Raw genomic sequence first — 18,641 nt, forward strand, 5'->3', positions numbered from 1 at the left:
TTGTACAGACAGGTAGGAATGCAAAAAAACCAACTCACTCTTCATAGGCTTTTATGACTGCAATCTTGATTCTCCTTGGATGCTGTATTCCAGAGCATTGGTGCAGCCTTAAGCAATAGCACCCTTATTGTTAGTAGAAACTTCAACCTAAACATTTCTACTGTGCCTTGTCGGACTGGTTTATCACTGCAGTGATAGTTTACCTGATGTTTTAGTGCACTGTAAGTAGACATTCTCAGTAGAAACCTCAGTTAATGTGGGAAGGATATTATGAGATGCCTTTCTAAGTAGATTGTATGCTTAAGGATAAAAGTAGAGACAAAGTCTGTAATATAAACACATATAGATATATAAGGATATCACATCACTTTACCTTTTTTCTTTACCTTTCTTTAAATATTGTGTGTGTGGATACAATTACCTTATAACCTCTCTCTCACGATGTAGTTCTCCAGTCCCCTAGAACTGTAGGTGTAGATAGAGAAAAATGTAGAAATCAAGGAGGGAGAAATGTCATGGGAAGATGCTAGCGATATCTTTTTTTTTTTTTTTTAATGCAGAACTGACAAAGAAAGAATGCTGATATATTATAAAGCTACCCTTATCAGAATAAATTTAGGATAATAGTCATAAATAGCAAAACTACAAATGAACTGTGTGGGAACCCCAAATGAATGCTTATGTAACCTCATGTAAGGTTTAGACATTTTCCATTTAACGGAAGGGAAAAAAAGTATTTTTTTAATTTTTATATCTTTACCCTGGCAGATTAAAATGCTTTCATACTTTGACTGCAGCTATGCAAACCTGTAAACTGAAAGTCAGTGTTAATGATAAGAAGTAAAAATTTCTGGAAAAAAGTACATTATCATCTCTAAGTAATCATCTGAAACTTTGATATCACCTGTTTTTTTACAGCATTCACTTTGAAATATGGAAATCATACCTTTCCTAAAAGGTACGGTACCAGTTTCTGACATTTCAGAAAATTTCTCTCTTTCATTAGCCAAGGGTAGGTGTTACTTACCCCGGAACAAGTATTTAGTAGATCTGATGAATTAGACCTGTTCCATGAGAACAGAGACTGTAACTTCTTTTATCCTATACTGAACTTGCTTCCAGTAAAGAGCAGTTATGATTTATTATAAACTGTTCGGCACTTCTGCAGTCAAGTTTTCTCCCTTGTTATGAATATCTGTATTTCAAAACATTTTTGCCATATGTTCTGGCATGATTCTTTATTTCTCCTAAGTTAAGTCTCATTTTCTTATTTCCTGCCCTTATTTCAAACCTATCTGTGTCCATTTTTATTATTTCTGCTGGTGCACATTCTAATTTAGTATCCTCTATGGGTTTCATTACCATGCTGTTAATCCCTTCTTCCATTGACTTAATGAAGATGTTAAACAAAATCAGGCCTAATACCAATCCCTACGGCCCCCCGCTTCAGTACATTGGCATTTTTATTACTCTCTTCTTACAGACTATCAGCTAGTTAACAGCATTTATAATTAAGAGAGATAAAATAATTTCCAAATATGCTGTATCAGATATTTTAAGAATCCAGATGAATTACAACCATGATCCTCCCTTATCTATGCATATATAATTAATTAAAAAAAAAACCACCATCAACTGTGGTGGACATAATATGTGTTTTCTAAAAATGCAGTGTCCATTGCTCAGTAGTCCGTGTCCACGTTGAGTCATTTGCATGACTTTACACTTTTAGGTACTAATCTTTTCCACCTTGTTTTTCTGGACCCTGAATATGCCTTTACTTTTCTCAGTAAATATTGATTCGATCAAGTCTCTCATTCCCTGTTCCAGCCCCAGTTGTTGTGGGATAGGCCAATCTTAGTTCTGTTTTTTTCATTTGTTTTATTTGGCATCTTTATTCAAATGAATAATATGAATAAGAAATGAGTAAATGATAATCAGTTTGGAGGTTTTACTCCATCTTTTAGATAAGGTATGTTCGTAAAGCTGAGTGTTCTGCAATTTTTCACAGTTGGCAGATTTTGCTAATGTGGTTGTGTGAGAACTTGTGATTTTTTTCAAAAGCTTGAGAGGAAATGGTAGGCTTTGTAAAAGGTGACAGATTAATAGTCAGGAAGACTAGAATTCCACTGTCCCAAGGAAGAAATGCATCAAAGATTAATACTCTTGTTAGCTTACTCATTTTCAAGTAGGGAGGCTGCTCTTTTTCTATTTAGGAAAAAACATCCTTTAGGATGTGGAGAACAGTTTATCCTCTATGGCAATTAATTCAATCGAGGAACAAGATGTATCCTCTGCGCCAGTACAGCACATTGGCCAAAAGATATGTAGTAAGTAAAGAATATTTAACCTCACTTTTCTTCATTTCCTCTCTGTGTATTGGAGATTCCAAGTGGACCAAAACGAAAGTCCTGCAGAAGACTTCAGACTAGCCATCGTGCCCACATGGATGAATTAGATGGCAAGCCTTTTTCACCCACTTTATTGGAACCTCTCCTAGATGTGTATAACTACAGTTGCTGACTTTAAAAGCTCGATTTATTTTTGTTTTGTGTCTCAAACTCCCTTGGAATGTGAATGACAGCTTTTGGGGTGGGTTTTTTTTTGTGAAAATTTTCGTTTCTGAATCTTTGTCTTCTGTAAATCAGAAGTGTGTGGTTTTTATTTCCATCAGTTGTAGAACAGAATAAAATTGATTTGGCATTGATCAAGATTTAAATATAACCAACACATTGCCAAAAATATGTATGCAAATATTACCATTTTCTGTGATAGAACAGTTTTTCAAAAATGGTTTTCAAGCTGAAACTTTGATCTTACCTTCTCTTAAGCTTTCTGACCTGATCATCCCTCTCAAGTCTGTGCATATAGCATTTTGTTTAACTTCAAGGTAGTACAGACCTTCAGGAATGTATTATATGAGATTGCCTGCTGTAAATCCAGCACAGTCTAAAGGCTCAATTTGAATTATTTGATTTTTAGAGGATTGCAGAGGTGTTTACAGTTGGGCAGCATAGAGTATGAATAAGAGGTATTGGAATGTAGTTTTCTGAAATTCATTTAGTATTCGTAACAGTTAATGTTGTGGTTTCTTCAGATGCATTGTCGAGTTAGCAACCTTTTTAAAGAACTGCCAGTTTTTGTGCTGCTCGGTATATGCATACTGCAGGATGTGATACTTCCCTTTGGTATAATTTGCAATTAGGAAATGAACAAAAGTTTTAGGTGTGTTGATAACATTATCACACAGTGCTCAGCGTCAAATATGACTTTGTGGGACAGTGTATCTTAATTTTGCTTAACTGCAGATTAAAAATTATACAGCCTAGTTTAGCATTCATGAGATTGCAGTATTTTGGTTTAGTTTTTGATAAAAAATGTCCTGCGAATTTTCAACCCGCTAATATATAAGGTAAAAGATAAAAATTTAAATCACACTTTGATAAAATAAACTTTAATAGTGAAGAACAATGCAAAACGATGAGTGTTTTGTAATCTTGTTGCTTAGGTGATCAAATACATTTTGAAACATATGGAGCTGCATCCCAAAATGAGGATTAGCAAACTGGAGTCACAGCATTTGAAAACTGAGTTAGAAATCTCTGAAAATTGTGGAAATGTTACAGCTATTTCAATAGGATTGCAAAAATATGCTATTGATTAATTATACTTTTTTGACCTAACTAGGAAAAAAAAATTATTTTATTCAATGGGAGGTTCTGGAGTTTTGAGTATGATACGCAAGAATTTTACTAAGTTATACGTGGATTCTTATAAGTGTCATTTTTTTTAAGTCAAAGATAATCATAACTTTTTTTTTTTATTTTTCATTTAGGAATATATCCTTCATCTTTTAGCTACTGATAACAGTCCACATGTTCTCAAAAGAAAGCCTGTATCAAACTAAACTATGTGTGTTCAACTCATTTATGGAATTTTTAGACTACAAATTTGTAACAGTTCAAGAAAAACGTGAATTGTATTGAAGGTTGTGGTGTACTAGAACCACATTAGATACAATTTGTGTTCATAGTGTGAGCAGAGAGCTTTTCAATTACTGTTGTCTAAATGGTACCTTTAAAACTTTATTCACGCTAGGTAGTTGAATAAAAGATTTCACATTGCAAAAAGCAATTTTGCCATCATTAGCTAAAATAAGAGGGCCCTAGGAAGAAAGGATTATCATATATTAAAGTTCACCACCTTACAGCTTTAATCCCGTTAGAAAAGATGATTTCTATCTAACTTAATCAGCCAGAGGTCTTTATTGCCTGGAGTATTAATTGATTTAGGTCTTCATTAAGGTCAGAGGTACACATGGCTGACCAGAGGCAGCCTATTAGCGCGTTGTCAGTTATGCTTATTTACATTGACTGAACATAATGGTGGGTTATTTCACTGTTAGGTCAGGGGGTCAGTGAATCTTTTGTGTACCCTGACCTGTTAAAGGGCAGCAGTCACTCAGACACCAAACTGCATTCATAACAAAGATTTGGCTGATTGCTTATTGACTGTATCCTTTCCAGGAAACACGTGTTTGTTCATATGGTGCGACTATTAACATTGGCCTAAATACTTGCGGGTGAATGGTTGAAATGTCTCCGTTAGAAGTTCTCTGCAATTTTTGTATTATGCCACTTAATTACTAGCAAGTTTTAGTCATACCAGCAGGAAAAGTTTCTTAAAATTTCCATAGTTGCTGTTGACCTTTAGTTAAAAAAAAAAAACAACACAGTGCATATATGTAGGTATCCGATTACTTCTGTTTCTTTCTAAGTAGCAATAATTATAGCTTTCGCCTGTTAATTAGCAGCTTAAGTTAGTCCTTATGTCCAATTAAGTCTGTTTTTCTCATTGTTTCTTTTTGTGAATTGCAGTTTGTGGGAGATATGTCGTGTCCTTTTGGTAACTTGAAATTCTACCAAAAACTTTTTCACGGGATAGAACAGGTCAAAGTGGCACCGAGCGGTCTTCTGACTTTTCCTTTCCATGGTATCATAGGTGCTTTCTTTCTACTCTCCTAAAAAGTGAACACAACTTATAAAAAAGTTGAAATAAAATAGCAATTTGGTACTATACTGTCTTCCCTCTGTATTAGCTGTGATCTAGCCCTGTGTTATACTTAGTTCCTGCCGCACAGCTACCCTATGAAAAGTAGCAATTCTCAAATAAGAGCTTAGCATTCCTATCTGTTAGAGCACGGATTGCATACTCTGAGGGTCTGAATTCCCTTGATGATTTACAGTTGTGCTAACTGAGCAAAACAGCTGCTAAACTATTATGTTCCCTTATTGAGACTCACCTTTCATTTAACTTGCAGTGATACAAACGAAACTAAAAAGGGAAGAAATGTGGAGTCGCGTGAGGCCCCGTTTATAAACTGCTTACTGCTGTGGAGCTATATTGGAAATAAATCGGTGCAAGCGAGCATCTCAGCAGTACAAGTTTTTTATTTTTGGTTTGTCAAATCTTTAATGAAATTTTAGCACTGGAAATGTGTGCATGGGCTGCAGTGAAAATTAAATCATCAGTGGAAGCTGAGATATCTAGTGTATAAATACACATCCATTATATTTTAGTTTTGTTTCTATGCTGAGTTTACTGGATACGCGAGTCCTCTAGACTTGATACACTGTGAATCTATAGCCTGAAAGATCTTCTGTTATCCTTGTAGATGCTCCAAAGAGATAAACTGTTGCAAGGTTCTAGCAGGGTTTTGCGGAACGCTTTCACAACAGGAGGACTGACACCATACATTGTGACATCTCCCGTTGTAAGATTTCAGTACTGTGAACGAGATATTATGATGTCTTCCTGGTTTTAAATGCTTTTTACTCTGCTAACGATTTTCTGCATAATGCTTCAAACATTCTAGAGACAACCTCTTGAAATCTGCTACAACAGTGTTTGTACTGGTTTGCAGCTTTGCCCCTGCTGATTGTTTGTTTATGCTTGCTTTTCATGACCAAGTCACTGGGAAAGAGAGGAGGAACGTCCCTCCTTCTTCCCTTATCCTAAATTATGGTCCCTGAAATACAGTTGCTGCAAACCTGTGGCCGTGTTTTGACCCTTTTCCCCTCCTTCCCCCTTGCATCCACCCTTCCATAACATGGTGGCACGTTAGGAACGCTGTTTTTCTATTAATTATATCTTAAGATACAAACAAGTATGTTAGGAACAGAGGGATTTTTTACATGTTTTTTTTAAAGAACTGTGCAAAATTCCCACTGAATCTGAGCCAAAAGCAGTGCCAATTTTGCTCAAATCCTTCAGAGATTTTTTTTTTTGACCTTGCTTATGACCAGTGGGGCTAATTGTATCGGAACTATCCAGGATACTTTAAGAAAGTGCTATCTTGGTCTGTATTTCAAAACACTGACAGATATTTTATCGTTAATTAGTATTCATATTATGTCTCAAACAATCTGTTCAAGAATAGGGGAAGTGAACTGGTTGAACAGCTCTTCTGTCTACCTAATAATTAACATGGGTGATGCATGGAAAACCAGCAGCCCAACAGGAAAAAAAGGAAGAAATACTGCCAGTGTGATTTTTTTTTTTTTTTTTTTATGTAGAAGTATAAACTACCTGTATTGGAGTTTTTGACTAACGCGTGGATTTCACTTTGCAGAGGTGAAAATGAATGGCTTGCTTGAAAAACAAACGTGTGCCCCTCTGAATCATATCTTCCTGAATTTGTTTCTCATCTTGTCAGTATGCCACTTGGTAGCTGGCTGGACTCCCTTGTTCAATGGCACGTATTTTAAAATAGCACTGTAAAAAAAAAAAAAAAGGACCATTTGTTCCTATAAACCAAAATATTACTTGCATATTTTTTTTTCCAAATTCAGGATTATATATAGCATTATCAAAACAATATTTCAGATATTTTAAACAATTTAAATAGTTGATGGGTGTCAGTTGATATGTTTCCTCTCTGCCTCCTCCCCCTCTTCATCTGCTAATCATAGAACTTGTATGCCAAATTGTATAAGATACTCTTCCAATAGTTACATGTGTGAGTCTTTTGTGAGACACAGACAGTTACGAGGACAGATTTGGAGTTGCATATGGGTCTGTCACATGGTTTGATTGCCATGTCTTCTAGGACACAGATTTCTTTTTTAATTACTCTTAATTCTGAGGGATTTTTACAGTGTATACAGTAAGTTCTGCAAAATTCTTCCTAAAGATTCCTTGCACAGTCCAGTTTCTCTCTCTTTACTCCTAGCAAAATCCTTCTTGTGCTGACTTCAAAGCTGCTTACGCCCACCTTGCTTCCCACTTCTATACTTAGTTTTCTTTTGATATTGAATAAAATTTACTGCTTCACTGATCAGGAAATGTACAGACTTTCTAGAGAAGTGCAGCATAAGAGGATGAAAAGTTTTGATATTTACATTAAGATTTTATAATAAATCTTTGAGATGTCTGAATAGTAAGAATAAATGTTTCCTTTGCTGGCTGCTGTTAAAAAAAGTAGGTCTTCAGAGCGTTGCCAGGAAGACTTTGGAAAATCAGCCCAAAGTAACTGCATTGCAGCTCAACTTAAAACATACATTGATAGTCTATCTGGCCACTCATTTAATTCCGTTTTCAAAAGGTGAACCCATCTCTTTGATCAAGTAGCACTCTTCTGCATTTTATTTTCAATCTGCAATTGCCTTTTACCTTCTGGTGGATTATAATGACTTCTTTCATACTCAGTCCTTTAGGTGTTCTGCAGGTATTATTTTTGTAGTATTTTAAAATTAGTTTACATTACAGATATATGCTTATTCTTTCATATATATTCTTATGTAAAACAAAGGTCAACTTAAGACTTAGAAGTTAAGGAAAATAGGATTGAATGAAAGATAGTGTGCATTATCACTCAAAAAAATGAAAGCAAGAATATATTTAACCATGTTGGGGCACCAGTGTGATCCAGCAGCTGTAACAGTCAGTAGCATAAGATATTATTGTTTTGAGCTGACACATACATTCATGCGTTAACTGTTATGTTAAAGTTTATTGTGGTGCTGTGTTTCTATATTCTAGTTAAATCCCTATCAAAAATTTATCTTTAGGCTGGCATGTTTGCTCCATTTGTGGCAAATGAACAGTACTGCTGAAAGAAACTACCTGGAAAAGAGAAAAGTGCTTCCCTTGCCTTCTATGTACTCCCAGAACCTTATTTACTTATTTTTATTTTTCTTCTAGGTTGGAGATGTTCTCTACTGTGCTGGACAGATTGCTCTAGTACCTTGTACGATGCAGCTTGTTAGCGGTGGCATATGGACTGAGGCCAGAGTTTCCCTCCGTCATGTTGAGCGAGTTCTTCAAGCTATGAGGCAGGAGACTGCGCTCCACCACGTCATCACAGCCTGCTGCTATGTAACTGACAGCAAGCACATCTCTATTGCTCGCTCTATATGGCAGAAGAACTTAAGAAAATGTAAAAAGGTAACTGCGATATCCATTTTCTTCTTGTCTTTTTTTTTCCCTCCAAGTCTTGTGGTAATACCACGATTTTCTCAGTGCGTTTCAGAGGGGTTCAAGTAAAGCTGATACAATAGGGTTTGATTGAGCTGTTATGTTCTGGCTCATAAGTGGTTGTGCACAAATGAGAAAGAAAATTGCTTAATAGAAAGTTATATTCATCACTAACTTGGTCTTAATTCCCCAAAGCAATATGTTAAAGAGCTCTTCAAGAGTAGTCAGTTCCTCCAACAAAAACGTGAATAATACCTTATTTGAATTACCCCTGCCCACGTATTTTTACATAGTAAGAACCGGACATTTTACTTCAACTTTCTGAGTTGTTCTGTTGAGGTTTTTTCACCACTCTTACAAACAATATTGTCATGACAACTGAGTTTAGCAGTTTACTGCTTATTATTGCTTATTATTCAACTGAACTTTTAAGACCAGGTTGGGGCATGGCTGGCTATAGGTTGACCCTAGATTATCTCCAACAGCATAGTAATTTGCACAGTGATTTATAACGATACCATAATCATTTCTATTATGCATGTACCACTTTTCTTAAATACCAGTCAAACACCCTGCAAGCATTAAAAAGGTAATGGCCACACATCTTGTAAATAAAACATAACTTCTCCACAAACGAGTAAAAAAGAGTAGTGACTGCATAATTGCTGTATTATTTAATATAACTTAATTATTATGGTTTCTCAGGGAAATGCATGGCTTGGAAGCGTAGCACATTTTAGTATCTCTGTAGAAGAAAGAAAATTGCACCTGAAACTGTCCTGTTTGCCTTCACTTTCAATCTCTGCGCTAGGCACTTGTCTTGTGGAGTAAAGATGTAGGCTTTACTTAGACATTTACACATTCCACCTTGTTTTATTAATAAAGGACCCTCTTAAATAGTGTTTATTACGCCTCCAAGACCAAGTGTATTGAATCTGAGTTCAATTCAGATTTTTTAATTCCATTCACTTTTTTGCTGTGTGACCGGTTAGTAATGTGTACCATGACCACGCAGCCTACATGCTTTCTTGTTTGTAATAGATACGATTTGAGGGTAGGTTGGTGGTGTTTTCCAGTTCTTTGAAACTGTTCCTTTTCCAGATAGACTCTTTTAGGTCTTCCGTATTTATTATACATACCAGCCACTCTTTGTTGAGTCTTTTATTTATTCCACTTACTGAGATGACTAGGCAGTACTTTCTTAGCTACGTGAAAAATACTGATGAGGTTGCTTGCTTTTGCACTGTTACTAGTATCTGGGCCGTGTCACTTTTTGATTGTTCAAGCCATAGCTTAAAAATGGATTGCTGCCTACACATACTTCTATGAAGAGTTAGCTGCATAACAGTTTTCAGGAATGTTCAAGAAAAAACATCCTAGAGGAGCGTCAAGTAATCCTAGAGGATGTTCATCAATCTTATGCTGTGCTTATCAGATCATATTCATTGATGACAGTATCAGAAAGAGAAAAAAAAATATTAGGAGATGAAGTAATGTTTGCCACAACACTATCTAAAAATGCTTTGGAAAAAATTAATATATCAGTGGGAATGAGATGTTATTAGCGGCCAGATGTTCCAATTTCCCTATCATTTTGTCAATAGGAGGTTCAGACAGAGGAATTGAATTTTTCCTCAGGCTATGCATACTTTTTTGGTTAGTAACGGTTTGTGTACACAGCAAAGCAGAGAAAAAGATGTATGAAGCACTTTTGTTACAAGGAACCAGAGGGAGAAATTGTCCTGCCCTGAAAGTACAATTTTCACGTTAATGGAAATAGAGATTTTGTATTGGAGGAGAAGCAGTAGCTGGTATGGTATTCAGAGAGTTGTTCCTTTACTGTCAGAGTAAGGAGAACAGTAAAGTTTGAAATTTGGAAGAACTTTGTGAAATGACTGATAATTTGTATGACAGCTGTATTTCTCCCTGCCTTATTCCACAGAATCAGTGAAAACAAGAAATGCAGTTTTTACATCTCTTAAAATTTTCTTTGGAGCAGCCTGTCGGATGCTGTGAGATGCTGCCTTTCTTTGTGGAAGCCAGAACACAGTAGCTTTACTCTGAATGCATCTGTATTTAAGAGTCTAAGTAGCATATCCCTTACTTGTGTGGCTTGCTTTGGTTTTTGGTATCCCAATACTACTACAGACAGTTCTGTCAGATACCATGACATGAAATAAGGGTTTGTTTTCTTGAAGTAAACTAAGTCAGCCAAACCAAAAGTATTTTATTATTCTGGAACTGCATTTCAAGCAGTGGCCAAAGGCCTGAATCAATAGCAACATACAGATTACTTAATAAGAACAAATGGTGTCTTAATTGAAATCATTCTGTTTCTGTCATTCGTGGAAAAAGGAGTTTGTTTGTGGAAACAAAACGGTGCAGCTCAGAACACATTTCTTGTAAACTAGACATCATAAAGCATAGAACTAATTATGTTTTAAAGACGAGTTTTAGACTCCACATTTCGGTGTGTTGAATGTTCTGTATTAGCAAAATGATGGTATATTAAGATTGAGGTATTTGTATTTAACACAGTGACTAAATCATATGCATCGGAACTGCCAAAGGTTTTTTTTAGAGCGTTCTGTCATGTAGTGATGTCTGGTAAATATCTTCTACATAAATAATACCATTCAGCAACTTCAGTTGAATCATATTTGATGTCAGTAGTCTGTAAAGCACAAAAAGGGTTGTATAAATTGTTTAGAACACAAATAAATTGGACCTAGCAGAACATAATAAAAAGAGAAGTATGAGAATTGTTCTCTGGGTATGTTTATAAACACAAAAGGTTTACTTCTGAGAGCAGGATGTGGACACAGAGTTGATGAAAACTTTGTTTGAGATAAGGCCACAGGATCAGACACACTCACCTGGACTTTAGAGGACTTCTTGTCATGTTGGCAGTGACCATTGTCTCTTAGGAATTTCTTGAATTATGAAGAGAAAGATAAAATAGGCGTGTTTCAGAATAACCAAATTGTTTCACTGATGGGCAGAGGAGTGACTCTAGTGAGCCCCAAGGATGGGAGGGGATTGTAAGAGAGGGAGAAAATAGTAACAGTAAGCAGGCTGGAGCCCCTAGCAACTTCTGACTGGTTTCACTCACCCAGCCTCTGCCCCCTTCCTTGTTCCAGCATCTTTCCTTTCCTTTCTTTCTGTGCAGCTCCTTTCCATTGCTGTCATCCTGATTTCCCTCCCTCCAAACAGCTGGTCAGTATCTGTGCTCCCAGCACCGTTCCCTGCAGCTTCACCCCTTGGGTACAACCCCGAGCACTGCCTCCCTGAACTCCAGCTACCCACAGCCATCAAGGGTCGTGTCCTTAGAGCTGGAATCCAGCCCCTGTCCCTCTCCCTTCTTCCTTCTTATGTCCCTTTGAGTTGCAGTGTCATTGGAAAAGCCATTTGGGGTGACACAGGAAACAGAAATCTGGTGGAGGGATGGAAGGTTGTAGAAGAAAGAAAAAAAAATATCGAGGAGGGAAGGATAAGACAGCAGCCCCACTGAGGTCTCACTTAAAAAAAAAATACTAAATCACCGGGCTAACAAAAAGACCTTTGGATCAACATTTTGAATGTACACAAGAGAGATTTCCTTTGTTAAAACTAAAAAGGTATTATAGGAACTGAGATCTAGAGTGAGGGAGCCAAGGTAAGCATTTAAGTTCTGTAGATGGATAAGGCTGCATTGTTGTGAAGCAGTGGTTGTTGGAGAAATTAAAATGTAGTTAAAAGAAAAAACAGGCTGCAGTTGTAGAAATTGAAGTCTAGTTGAGGGAAGCAGTAGTTAAAATCAAAAGAAAAAACAGAGGCTGCAAAAATAGCATAAAGACAATTATGCAAACAAATAATCAAAGCCAAAACCTAGGAAAAATAATTGGAATTAAAAAATACAAGTACCAGCCATTGGCAGCTTCCCCTCGCCCTATTTTTAATTTACACTCCTTCCACAGTTTCTTTGTGATTCCCAGGCACACTTTGGGACATTTTGACACTTTTGAGGAGATTCATTTAGTGAGCTTCTCTAATATACCCAGTCAGATACAGTAACAATTGTGTGATAGAACAGTTTCTGCCTAATCCAGTAGTTAGCATTTAGAGCTTTTTTTTTTATTTATTTATTTTTTTAATGTAGCCCCCCCAAAAAAAAAAAAAAATGCTTATAGCATTGCTAAAACTTTCTGGAAGATGAACTGACAGTTTTCCAATTAAGTCTCATCTTGTGTTTTTCTTTACTTCACATCTTTTAATGACAGTGTCATGTAATATGATGATTTTATAAGTGGTTTTGCTAACTCATTCAGCAGAGTAATCAATAGAAAAAACATAAGCCAGATGGGTTGTAGTCCATTTGTATTGGGTGGGACAGATGGCATTATTGATAGATGGAAATATTCCAAATAAGTATTGTATAATGATATAACAGTGACTGTGCCTGCAAAATTTTATTAATTCATTTTGTGTACGCGCTTTATTCAGTAAGGGTTGAGTTGTACCAGTTAGACAGTACTCCCACTATATTTAGTTGGGAGCTGGGTCCACCCCCTACCTTCTTTTTCCCCTCCCCGTGGGCTTTCCATGCAGAACCATCCCTGTAGTAGTTTGTTAGAGTATTTCAAGTGGTGGATTGTACTTCTGTCTGTGCAACAGACTCCACTAGACTAACTGAGATGGGCAAGATCATGATTACATTTTTTTTTCCGACCTCTGAATGCCTGCTTTTTGCTTTCTTTTGTTATCCTCACCAATACAAAGAAGAAACATGCTGTACTGTCTCAAGATTTCAGGCATTCCAGCTTGTTTAACTAACTGCTGTGTTTTATTCTTTTACATCTTGCTAATACCCAGCAAAATTTGGTATAGCTAGGCTGGTAAAATATATCAATTTTGATAAACACTGTAATAGATATTGGTTTGGGCTGTTGCTGTTCAAATGTATATTCCATTACTATATATACTATATATACTATTCATTTTTTTCTGTGAGCTAAGAGCACATTAATTTACTCGCAGAAAAACTTGCAGGCCATTTGCTGCTTTTGAAATACAGTTCTTGATAAATGTGACTGAATGATAAAAATGAGTTTTGGTTCTTATTTTGATTTGATGGCATATACAAAACTCAGCGGCAGATTTTCTAGAACTATCTGAAATTTTCTCTTTGATTTTTTTGTTATAAAAAGAAAATTTTAGAGGGAAATACTTTAGTACATTTAGTATACAATGTTTTGGTACCAACACAACGTTTAAGATTGCCTGTATTTGTAAGTGAATCCAAAATATTGGTGAAGCAAGATTTTGAAACACTGAAAACAATATATTTTGTTAGGATGAGAAGACAGGGTTGCCCAGAAAGATAATATTTAATGTAATTGCAAGATGCATTAGTAGCTCTAAGGCCATTAGCTTCTATCTTTTGCTTCAGCAATTAATTTTATACATATTAGTTTTTTCTTCAGATGGCGATATTATAGATCAGTTCCACTCTGAGTTATTTTATTGGGCATCTGCCACTGTATTTTCCATCCTCAGTAATGAAAAATCTACCTGGTGAAATACTTCCCATGACATGAAAAAATATGTGACTTTTGGCTTTTGTAACACAGCTTGCATTTGGACATTAGTTGTCTAGTCCTCTCCTGCTGATAAATTCCTGAGCAAATGTACTACAAAGTTCTCCAGCCCACCTTCTTCTGACAGAAGCTTTCTTTTTTTTTGCGAAAAGCATTCGGGATGAGTGGCTGTGATTCTGTCATTGTTTCAAATCCAGCAGAGAGTGCTACAGTTGACTTTCATTCTGTGAGGAATGCCAGTCAGGTTGTTGACAATGTGTGTCTTAATAGCATGTAATGCAGAAGTGATGGAAAAAAAGATTCGCAATGTTTTATCTGATATATATTGTGAATGGGTCCCTTGCTTATTTTGGCACTCGGGTAACTTGATGCCAACTTTAAGTATCTAAATTTAAACCTTTTGGGCCAGATTTACAAACTGTTTAGGTGTCAAAAGATGTAAATGAGCATGAACTAGGATTTTTTAAAAATATCTAAGAGCAGTCATCTAAGGGGCACTGGGCCCATTCTAGGGAGCCCCTGCATCGTACCTCCTTCAACACTCCAGTAAATACCATTGGTACTACCCTGTGTCTTTCCACGTTGCCTGCCGAATAATGCAGAAGTCCCAAGTTATAAACAAGTTAAATCGTGAACCAGAAGCTGTCTAGCTACGTGCAGTGGTTTTCTGGAGCAATTATTATGTTTTCGTGGCAGCCGTTTAGAATGGCATCATGCATCTGTAACACAGCAGTCTGTTGCATTGTTCAGACATGCCTGTAGTACTTGAAGTATACAGACTGTCAGGAATTTAAATAAAATTCATGCATTCTCTGACAATTTATCCTAAGTAGACCAGAAGTAGCTTATGCTCAAATACTGGAAGTCAAAGGTTTTTCTTGCTGCGAAGGATTGGACAGAGGTTTAAGATCCTCTTTACCTGTGGAGAAAATTACCATCAAACTTAAAAGGAATCTAAAAACCCCCCAGATTTCTGTGGGAGGATATGTACTTTTTCACCATCCTGAACAGATGTTTGTAAATCCGTAATATTGAGGTACACATTTTTGTATATTTTATTGTATGTATTGGTTAGTATCTATGTTTAATACTGTTGCTAGATTTCCAAATAGTATTGTAAATTCTATGTCCTATAGATAATAGTATAGGGAATACTAATTTAATTGGTCTCCTTCTTTTACCAGTTTCTTGAACAGAATAGTTAAAATGTGAGGAGTAGAAATAAATATTATAAAGATATAAATGATAAATTAGAACCCTGGTACATTTACATTGCAGTAAAATCTCACATAGGTTAATTAAGATAATTGGTAATATTACCAGAAGAAAACAAAATATTTTTGAAAAACATTGCCGCCAGCCAGTACCTATGCCTATCAAAAATTCAGTAGGAAGAAAATACATGTTTCTATTTCCCTTTTTTTGTCTCATCAGGTTTATAACATTTATTTTCCTACTAGATGCTATTTTGAATGTTCCACGGTTTGATGTATTAAACCAGGCTTCTTTTATGGCCCATGTTAAGAACACGCGGTGCATTCAAATAGCACAGTGGTAGTGAGTCTTTCATCTTGTGCCTAGTGTATTTCATTTCCCCTGTGTTCAGATTAAACAAAGCTTTTGTATTCATTTGAAGCAACTGTAATGAGAATATTTAACACAGGTCAAATGCAGATAGTGGAACTCCAGAGGTCCTTGAAAATAGTCTGCCTTTTGACACTGGGCCACGATGGGAGGTGAAAGGGTTGCCGCTTTCACTTTTTTTTAAAGGAAGATTATGATAGTCTATTTGTAACATTAGTGGAGCCTTAATGAATTTTAAAAAGGAATATAGTCAACAGAAAGAACAATGAAGCAGTCTACATGAGTTTAACTAAAGCCCTTATTAGAAATTGAATATATACGTATACATAAAAATCATATGATTGCATCATGTTCTAAACTGTATACATGAATTTAACTTGTAGAATGTAAACATAAAAAATGAACAATAGAAAACAGGAAAGGAGAGCATTTCTTTTGTGGATGCTTATGTAGATAGATGCAGATACAATCAAATCCTCAGCTGGTATAAGTCAGCAAAACTCTCTGATTTCCATGAACTGATTTACACTAGCTTATTTGCCATTTACAGGTAATATATACATGCATTTGAACGTTGTTTTTCAGTTAGACACAGTGAAGAAATGCATGTCAAGTTATTCAGGGTGGTAAACAGCCTAGTTCATCCAGGCTGACTGATTTTCCCCTGCAGCAATTCCCTTATAAGAGTTTTTTTGAGTGATTCTTCATCCCCTTTGCTGAAAATATTAATTCTGTTTTGAGCCTGTCACTTTGGTGCTAAGCAAGAAGGCATATATGCATCCACTGTTTGCTTAGGCCAGAACCTCCGGTCAAAAGTCTTATGTGTGATGACTGTGAAAGCCATTAAGAGGATTTCAGCCCCCAGGCTGGTACCTGTTGTCAGTGCCTCTTTATAGAGGGGAGAATGGCATTTTGCTTGAAAAGTGATCAAGGTCCTACTTTCACTCAGGAAACTTCCCTGTTAAACTGTAGTCCTAATTATGTGTAGGGCACTTTAAATCCCCACGATGAAGGAAGGAATTTCAGGAAAATCATTAGCTTCAATTTTTTTCTTCTCCTTTGGATGAGGATCCCTGCTGATCAGGACTGAAGGAAGAGCCAGATTAGCACCCCAACCTACATAGACAGTTTTATTAGCAACCGGTCCTTCCTAAAACTGTAGCAGGTTAATCTCTTTGAGACACCACAAATGTTCCTTCCAAGTCGGTGCTTCCAACAAGTAGTTTGATGCTAAGTACTAAGTAGCTATTCTAGATCTTGGTCTTTTCCAGGGAGTGTATTTTCACTCAGTAAAAATCAGAAAACTCAGATCTCAGAAACTAGTCAAACTTCTATACTGAAAGTCCTCCACCTAAATCTGTGGGCAATATCCTCTTCATCATGGTTATGCAGGACCTGGAAAAGCATTCCTGTTGCGGGAAGGAAACTCAGCTATTCAGTACTGTGCTGGGTTGGCTGGGATGGAGTTAGCTCTGTCCATATCAACCCCTATGGTGCTGTGTTTTGGATTTGTGGCTAAAACAGTGTTGCTAACAGGCTAATGTTGCACAATTTCAAGGCTTTCTGGTTTTCCCACTCAGCAACCCCAGCGAGTAGACTGGGGGTGGGCAAGAGGCAGCCAAAGGAATATCCCGTACCACATAACATCATGCTCAGCAATAAAAACTGGGGAGTTTGGTCTTCCAAAAGGGCTGTGCCCCAGAGGCTGGCTGCACAGTGGTCTGCTGGTGGGAGGTGGTGAATGATTGCCTTTGCATCACTAGTTTTATTCTCTTCACTTGTTAAACTGTTGTTTAACCCAAGAGTTCTCTCATTTTTGCTCTTCCTGTTGTCTCTCCCATCCTGCCGGGATCGGGGGGCAGGCGAGCGGCTGCTTAGCTGCTGGCTGGGCTTAACACCACAAATAGATTCAGCAAATTACCACTGAAGCAAAACTCCACAATTAATTAGGAAAATTCATACCTGGCCTTTTCCCTCATCAAGCTCCAGTCAAACGTAGAGCTCAAAATACCATTTCCTCCTTTTGAAACTGTGAAAGAATCTTATCTCTACTCAGATCCAGTTATGATCTTCCACCACCAAAAACTTGAAAGGAAAAAAAAAAAAAAAAGAAATTAACTCAGGAAATTTCCCATCTTCTTTCTTCTAGTGGAAGTACATTTTTACTAGTGTATAGTACAATCCAAGGGATCCTACTAAATTTCAGTACTTGATTATCCTCATCTCTGGTTCTTTGTGCTGGTCATAATAACAATTTAATTTCCTCTTCCTTCTCCTCTTCTCTGAAGGATATCACGCAGGCTTCAAAATTAATAATAGATCTTCAATTTCCTTACTTATAAAAGTCAAAGTGAACCCAAAAATATTTATCCTTTCCTGTACTCCACTTTCAAAGAAGTACGTAAGACGTGAAAGTGAACTAGCATTATCTTGAAACCCCTTTAAATTATTGTGTAGCAAAAATGAGCAGTGCTCTGGTCAATACCCGGTAACATGCATGCCAGCTCAGCAGTGAATAATCACTTTCAGTATCCTTTCTGTATTTATTCAGCTTCATGGATGAAAACTAAAAATGCTTCCAGCTGATATGATACACATGTATAGTTCTCATCAATCCTTTAGTTGTAACACAATGAACACAGCTGGTAACACTTGAAATCTAAGTTTGATTTTCTTTTGGACGTTATTCAGTGTTAATATTATTCAGGTCTTTATGCATCTCGCTTACAAGCACCTTTGTGGAAACATCCTTGGCCATCTCCTGTAGTTGACAAAGTAGTTACTTCTGCATATATCACAATGAAGAAGCGAGTCCAAAAGAGAAAAATGTAACTGTTAACTGATGAAAATACTAATTGTCAGTCATTTCTGATTAAGTCAGTAATTTTGGTAAAGTTTTGTCATAATTTGTCAAATGTTTGCCTGGAGTTGTAGATACCTATTCAGTAATGCATAGTCTGCACTCTCTGCATGTTATGCAGAATTACATGGGGGAGATGTATAGGT

General features: G+C 36.6%; 1 protein-coding gene across 1 annotated transcript in view; it reads left to right on the plus strand.

The window, feature by feature from the left end:
* The window catches only part of DPH6 (diphthamine biosynthesis 6), a 206,830-nt gene that overhangs the window by 134,431 nt on the left and 53,758 nt on the right, over window positions 1–18,641 (plus strand). The window contains exon 12 of the mRNA XM_009886923.1: window positions 8,203–8,445. Within this exon, the coding sequence (XP_009885225.1) occupies window positions 8,203–8,445 (243 nt within the window). The remainder of the gene's footprint in view (window positions 1–8,202; window positions 8,446–18,641) is intronic.

Source organism: Charadrius vociferus, unplaced genomic scaffold, assembly GCF_000708025.1.
Source record: "Charadrius vociferus isolate BGI_N301 unplaced genomic scaffold, ASM70802v2 scaffold14, whole genome shotgun sequence".
Lineage (NCBI taxonomy): Eukaryota > Metazoa > Chordata > Aves > Charadriiformes > Charadriidae > Charadrius > Charadrius vociferus.